Source organism: Lactuca sativa, chromosome 6, assembly GCF_002870075.4.
Source record: "Lactuca sativa cultivar Salinas chromosome 6, Lsat_Salinas_v11, whole genome shotgun sequence".
In the NCBI taxonomy this organism is placed as follows: domain Eukaryota; kingdom Viridiplantae; phylum Streptophyta; class Magnoliopsida; order Asterales; family Asteraceae; genus Lactuca; species Lactuca sativa.
This window is the reverse complement of record NC_056628.2, coordinates 204,990,238-204,998,621: the sequence shown is the minus strand read 5'-3', so window position 1 is coordinate 204,998,621 and position 8,384 is coordinate 204,990,238. Positions and strand designations below refer to the sequence as shown.

At 29.6% G+C, this 8,384-nt stretch overlaps 1 protein-coding gene across 1 annotated transcript; it reads left to right on the top strand.

Annotated features, from left to right (window-relative positions):
• The first annotated feature begins 4,915 nt into the window (after positions 1-4,915).
• On the top strand, positions 4,916-7,692 carry LOC111914193 (uncharacterized). Its single transcript, XM_052764828.1, has 3 exons — positions 4,916-5,044; positions 5,785-7,117; positions 7,207-7,692. The coding sequence occupies exon 2, from the start codon at positions 5,851-5,853 to the stop codon at positions 6,310-6,312; it is 462 nt and encodes a 153-aa protein (XP_052620788.1). The 5' UTR covers positions 4,916-5,044; positions 5,785-5,850; the 3' UTR covers positions 6,313-7,117; positions 7,207-7,692.
• Positions 7,693-8,384: the final 692 nt, after the last annotated feature.

Genomic DNA, 8,384 nt, shown 5'->3' with positions numbered 1-8,384 from the left:
AAATATATTTTTGCGTTCTTGATTCAATAATTGTGCTCATGTATATAATCACGTATGATTAAATGTATCTAATCACATAGGATTTATATGGAAAAAATTAACTTTCGAGTTTTAGATTTAATAATTTTTTCACGTATTTAATCACATGTGATTATTAATCATATGCAATTTATATAGACAAAATTGAATCGATCTTGTCTATATAAATTATATGTGATTAGATACATATAATAACATATTATTAAATATATGAGAACAACAATTGAGTCGAGAACACTAAAATGAATATTTTCCACATAAATCATATATTTTTGTCAACTTTAATCATATGTGATTAGATACATATAATCACATGTGATTATATGTATCCAATCACATATGATTTATATGAACGATATACATTTTTGAGTTTTCGTTTCAATATTTTTTTCTCATATATTTAATCATATGTGATTATAAATATTTAATTACATATGGTTAACGTGGACACAGATTTGTTTTAATGTTCTTGATTCAATACTTTTTCTCGTGTGTATATATATATATATATATATATATATATATATATATCATCAAATATGATTTATTGAATCAATAACGTGAAAACAAATCTTTTTCACATAAATCATATGTGATTAAATACACAAGACCAACTATTGAATTAAAAATGCAAAAATGAGTATTGTCCACATAAATCATATGTGATTAAATACATATAATCACATATGATTATATGTACCTAATCACATATGATTTATTTGGACAAGATTCATTATTTCTTTCTCAATTCAATAGTTATACTCCTGTACTTAATCACATGTGATTATATGTATCAAATCACATATGATTTATATTGATAGTATTTGTTTTCGCATTTTTGTTTCAATATTTTTTCTCTTGTATTTAATCATATGTGATTGTATGTATTTAATCACATATGATTAATGTGGGAAAACAAAAACTGTTAAATCAAAAACGTGCAAAATGAATCTTGTGTACAGAAATTATATGTGACTGAATGTACAAGAACAACTGTTGAACGAGAATGTGAAAACTAATATTCTCTGTACAAATCATATATGATTAGATACATATAATCCAATGTAATTAAATACACAAGAACAACAACTGAATCGAGAACGCAAAAATGAATATTTTCCACATAAATTCTATGTGATTAGATACATATAATCACATGTGATTATATGAATTTAATCACATATGATATATGTGGACAATGTTTATCTTTGTGTTTTCGATTCAGTAGTTGTTCTCGTGTATATAATCTTATGTGATTATATATATCTAATAACATATGATTTATATAAACATTATTATTTTTTTGTCAATATAAATCATATGTGGTTAGATACATATAATCACATGTGATTATATGTATTTAATCACATATGATTACAGTTGATAAAGAACAATTATTGAATTGAGAATGTGATAATGAATTTTATCCATATATATATATATATATATGTATATACACACACACACACACACACACATATATATATATATATATATATATATATATATATATAATCACATGTGATTATATGTATATAATCACATATGATTTTAGGTGGACAAGATTCATTTTTTCCTTCTCGGTTCAATAGTTGTGCTCATATACTTAATCACATGCGATTAAACATATAATTACATGTGATAAAATACATGAGAACAACTATTGAATCGACAAAAATGAATTGTGTGATTAGATTCATATAATCACATGTGATTATATGTATTTAATCGCATATGATTAATTTGGATAATGATTTGTTTTTGTGTTCTTGGTTCATTATTTTTTATCATGTATATAATCATATGTGATTGTATGTATCTAATCACATATGATTTATATAGACGATATTCATTTTTTCCAAATAAAATCATATGTGATTAGAATCATATAATCACATCTGATTAAATGTATTTAATCACGTATGATTAAAGTGGAAAAAAACAATTATTGAATAGAGAACGCGAAAATGAATCTTAGCCACATAAATCATATGTCATTAGATACACATAACCACATGTTGTTATATGTATCTAATCACATATGATTTATATGGACAATAATCATTTTCATGTTCTCGATTCAATAGTTGTTATTGTGTATTTAATCACATGTGATTACACATATCTAATGTAACTCACCTCCTTAATAGGAGAGTTAACGTAACTCACCTCCTTGAACTTGAAAATCAGCTAGCATGAACAAGAAGGATCATTTTCTTTCCGAGAACCTACACAACAGTTATAACATTATTTATCTTGTGCTTTGGTTTACTACTTTTATAAAACTTATGTATATATTTTCTTATTTTCTCTTTGATTGTAGTGCGCTTTTGGGGATCTGTTTTCTTACCTTTCAACACATTCTTAAATTTCAATAAAATAATATTGGTAAAGTTCCCCCTTTTTATCTTTTCAGAAATATAAAGATCTTATTCTAATGATTTTTGGTTGATTTTATATTAAATTTACAAGTTAGTAAGTTTAGGCTGTCACTTTCTGGACCACTCAACACTTTTGGAATAAACTGTACCAATCTACTAAGAATTACATTAGTACCTTTATATGTTGGAAACTATACATCCGTATCTAATTATAGGATTTGGAATTTTGGCATTTGGAGTTTTAATGAATTTATTATGATTTTTTGAAGACAATGCATGAAATCTTTGACAGCATGGACCAACTTGAGAAGATTGCCAATTTTACCCCTCAAGGATTTGGAATTTTGAAATGTGATTCAAAGTTTGAAGAAACTAGACAAACTAAGATTTCCAGAAAACTAAGTCTCATGATTTTTAGATGTTCTTATTGACCTGCACAAATTTTAGAACTTGGAGGACAGATTTAGGAAAATTGATCATAATAGCTTTTAAATCATTTTTGGTGTTCTATTAAGGACTTAATGGTTAAGTCTTAAGTTTATCACTTTTTATATGATTGTTGGTTACTTATTAGGCTATTAAGATGTGAAATTAAATTTAACCTAAAGGCCTTAATGCTTGGCTTAATGAGGGTTCAAAGTTAATGATTTTCACATAAAATGCTACTTTTTCATTGAGGCATTTCATCGAACACTTGGTGTTTATAAAAATCTATACACATATCACCTTTAATAGCTATTGTGATTGTGTGTGTGTGTATGTAATTATAAAGATAAGAGTGACCACCTGCAACGTTGATAAACTCTATAAATATCAACTTTACTAGCCGAAATGTTCACAAATCCATTCTAATGTATTATGTGTAGATAATATATTGAGTTATTGATGGGTACCAAGGTCTAAAGTAGAATAAAAGGAAAAGGAGAAGGCAGAGAATGCATATTCAAATAGCCAAAGCAATGTTCACTAACACAAAAGGAGGACACAAACTCAACTCAAGATGAAGGGTGAAAGATATAATTCCGATCGGTTAGAAAAGTTGGTAAAATTAGTGACAATTTAGAGAATAATTATCAGTTTGAAGAATAAACAATAAAAGAATAACCTACCAGATTGAGTTAGCGGTGGAGATTTGATATGATGAAGAAAGATCAAGAACAGGAAGCTCTACAGATTCCGCCATTTCTGCTCGCATATCCAGTTTTATTCCGCTATCTGCTTGCTTAGATTGCTAAATAGAAGTCTTTTCCACCTCTATACTGTATATACAATTGGCATTTGATTTTGGTTTTACCTCGATTATTGAGATACATAACCAGTGAAATCCAAAACATTCTTGTAAAATACTTAAATCGGATTGCGATTCAGACAAAATGTATCCTATGATGTGAGATTAAGTATCAGACACTCGATTTGTCGTTCATCATAAGCTTAATTTCATGAATTTCATGATAAAATCGAGTCTATTTAGGTTGAAAAGCACAGGTGTATAGACTTGAAAGAACCCTACTTGGAAGCTCCCATCGATCGTGTATGTAGAGATCAACTTCAGTGTCGATTGGGGGTTGCGGAACAGATAGTTAATTATGAGCTCGACGCCAGTGGGTGAAATTGGAAATCGACTGGTTTGGCAGAGGTCTGATGACCTCAATGGTTGTCTGGTGGCCTCAATGGTGGTTCGGTGAGAAACAATACGTCTAGATAGAATGGTGGAATGGGGGTGGGTGATATATATATATATATATATATATATATATATATATATATATATATATATATATATTAATTATAAAACTGTTCTCAAATGTTCTCAATCTCAAAAATGTTCTCCTTTGAACATAACTCTCTCTCTCTCTCTCTCTCTCTCTCTATATATATATATATATATATATATATATATATATATATATATATTATAAAACTGTTCTCAAATGTTCTCAATCTCAAAAATGTTCTCATTTAAACATAACTCTCTCTATCTCTCTCTCTCTCTCTCTCTATATATATATATATATATATATATATATATATATATATATATATATATATATATATATATATATATATATAGATTTTTGACGTGACATAATTTTCAATCAATATAAACTTGTTTGTATAGTTTGGTTTTGATCTCCTAGCTATAAAGTTTGTATTCTGTCTGACTGTCTTTGTTTGTTAATGATGTATGTAATTATAGTGATAAAAAAATTAAGTATAACAAACCACTAAGTAATTGTTACCCTACGAATACGTGTTGTTGAATTGTTAAAGATAGATTACATTGCAATAAAAGTGAAAAAGATGCATATCATTATAATTAATTAGATAGATAAGATAATTCATCATTATAATTAAATAGATTACATTCGAAGATACTTAACTTAAAATTAGTAAAATAGGGGACGTGAAGGTCAACCAGAAAGAGTAAAGGTAGAGGGTCCCACAAACGAAAAGATTTTCATTTCAACAAAATTTGAGTCGCATTTCATGTCAATTTACGTCTACTCTTTCAAAATTCACACGAGAAGCGGATCACCATGTGATTATCTCTATATATACCATGCTCCCTCTCCACACTCTTCTCGCCATTTTCCTGCTTGGAGAGAGAAACGACTTTCTGCTTGGTGAGTCTTCCCCCAATTTCTTTATCTAGGTTTGACCTTTTTTTTGCCGCTTATTAGCTCTATGATTCTTGCTTATCTCCTAATTTTTCTCATTAGATCTTGTTATTTCTTCACATTAGGCTCTAATTTCCATGATCGGTTATGTTAGTTTTTTGGAATTAGGTGTGGTTGTTGGATATCCGTGGATTTTGTTGCTCATACTTTTCTAGGGTTTACCATTTTTGTGTTTTACCTTCAATCTTCCGGATCATTAACTTTACCGGTCCGTATCTTTGATTATTCGTTCTGGATTTGTTAGGTGTGTGAGACTTTATTAAAAAAAATTCCTTTTTTTTTTGGATTCTAGGGCTTTTTGTGTCCTTTCTATGTTTATTCATTGACAATGATTGTATTTGCCTTATGAGTTGGATTTAAGAATGTGTTGTTATTAGTAAGATATGATTCATGATACAATTTGTGGGACAAGACAAGTTTATATATCCAAAATCAACATCTCAATTCTGATTTTAGATATCTACTTATGGATGATAATATCAATTGTTGATTATAATAGTACATTATCCACGTTCCACATTTTTGGATCTGCACTCAATTAAAATCAAACATTATTATCGTGGATAAGGGGATCATCATATCAGATCCATGTTGTCGGATGTGAATCTTCTTCCCAAACCCAAAGACCGAGAAGTCCATGATTATTCTTTGAAGCTGACAGTTTCCCTGTTTGTTGGGCACTGCAGAATCAAGGGATTAGGAGTGTGAAGAGCTAGCAATAAAACAGTTATAGCAATCAATCAGAGAAGAAGATGAACTCAATGGAGGTATTTGGAAAATCCATGGTAGCAACAAATGTTATTTACCTGTCAAGTATACTAGGGCAAGATGAGGGTTTTGTTCACAAGTGCGATTGGAAATGTGAAAACGAGCAGGTGTGTGGGAACATGTTTCGCTGCAAACTAACAGGGCTCACACACATCTGTGACAAAAACTGTAACCAGAGAATTGTTTATGATAACAACAACTCACTTTGCAGAGTGAGCAGACAGGTTTTTCCTCTAACAGCAGCTGAAGTACAGGCTGTGAAAGGTGTTCGAAGGAAGCTGGAAGAGGAGAGTAGTGCTTGTTCTTCACCTCCGGAATCCTGTGCTTTTAAGCGCAGAAGGAGTGGACAATTCCATTCCTCTCCTTTTGAGAGATCCTTTTCCGCTGTTGCTCCCATTCCTGTTTTCACCCAACTTGGAGATAGCATTAGCATGGATATTAATTAACTAGGCTTAGCATAGTAGAGAGAGAGAGAGAGAGAGAGAGAGAGAGAGAGTATTATTAATAACTTTGAATCATGTTGTCTTTCTGCAAACTTTATGCAAGTACCTAAATGGCAGTCGTGCCTCTATTTGTAGGAGAAAAACTTATAATATTCGGATCTTATGTATGTAGTAACTACTTCTTCTTTATAACTCGGCTTTAAGCAAGGAGTTGAGACATTATTACCCTTTAGTTGGCCTCTTGTCTTGTGTTTACTTGCTAACATTTGAATTTGATACATACCCCCACCCGAATCTGTTACTTGTTTGATATGAATTTTGTACCTTGGCTTGCTAACTACATCTTTTTTGGGAGTTTTAGTTGACAGGAATAGACCAGTTGAGAACCCAGGAGAAGAGTTTCATCTTTCATGTCTAACTTTGTTTCCTTTTTTGCAGGATTAATTCCTTTTTTATGTATTCTAATTATTTGGGTGTCTTTAAGATTTTGTTTTTTTTGCAGGATGGCAAGGTTTTCTCATTCAGGAGAGTTGTAAATAGTTTATGAATATACTAATAATGATTTGTTTTGTGATATTTATGAGTCTTTGATTGGTTACTGATAAATGTTTGTCTTTATCTCTTTTCAGTATTCTTTGGAATGAAGGCCCTACAGGATTTATTTCAACTTTCAAGGGTAGAGACACTGTGCAGAGAGTGTGATGACCTACATATGATGATGATGATGATGCATTGAAGAGGTTGATGGAGTAAAGAAAGAAGAAAGCAGCAGCAGCAGCAGGGGGGAAAATCTTAAATCCAATGCAAGGTGATACCATCACCCAGATTTGAACTTGAGACCTCCTCATTTATATATGGATTCTTACTTCCCTTGTTTTTGTCTTTATTCCATTGCAGAAGCAGTTAAAGATTTTTAAAAACTTTGAGAGGTTGCTAGTGAAGCTAATCAGTCTCATAGCCAGCCAACATGGTATCCGTGGAGTGAAACACAGTCTTCTCATCTTAAAAAAGAGAGCAACAAAGAATTTGAAATTCACCTCCTGTTTCTTAAATCCACATATCATGGCATCTTCTTTACACAAACCTTAGAAGAGAGAGAGAGAGAGAGAGACTCGTAAAGAAGGCCTTGTTTATATAAGGATGGTGATTCAACAAGTCTTGCTTTTGTTACTACAACCAACAAGTACACGCTTGCTGCAATTTTTGGTTTTAGGAAAGGCTGAATTCGTATTTCTCTTTTTATGAAACAAAGGGCAATATAATTTTTGATTTCTACATATTTGGTCATTGAATTTTTTTTGTTTATATTTATCCCTTCAACTTGTTAAATTGTATACATTCAGTCATTATGAGTTGGGAAAAATTTATTTTTTATTTTGTACATATTTAGTTATTATTATTATTATTTACTTTTTAATATTTTTTTGTTTCAAAATAAGTCATTTTTGTTTTTGTATTTATTTAATATTTACTAGCTGTGATGTTTATATATTACATGAATCAATTTAAAAAGAAAAAAACTAAATATAATTGTCAAAATATTTAATAACTTTGAATTTATAAGAAAATAAGAAATTACTATAATGAAAATGTTTTTTATCTTTTAAATTTAAATAAATAAATAAAAATAATAAACTTGAGAGTTTTGAAATTAAAATGTAAGTTGACTAATGAAATTGATATCTTTTTGTTATAATATTTATTATAATTATTATGTTAAAATATTATGTGATATTTAATAAAATAGAAAAACTCATAAAATATGTGGAAAAAAAAATATTCAAAATAGCCACAAAATAACATCTGACAAATTGAATTAGAGTGTAACAAGTGATAAAAAGCCTTCATTTATTAAAGAATATGAATGATTTCTTTAGGTTTTCTCATGTCATTTTACATGGGACAATCATTGATGAGTAGTTTGAGGATTTTGATGCTTATGTCCATCGCAATTTCGACTGCTTGATTACGTAGGTCTCGTGGTTTGGCTTATGTATTGTGTTCTGAATGTCGTAATTTCTTCATATGATATTAGATTTTAACGATCTCTATATCTACGTGTTCGTTTTTTGAGT

Bases quoted from the DNA above. Each gene is read 5' to 3' on its own strand.
- LOC111914193 (XM_052764828.1), top strand. From the start codon at position 5,851: ATGAACTCAATGGAGGTATTTGGAAAATCCATGGTAGCAACAAATGTT.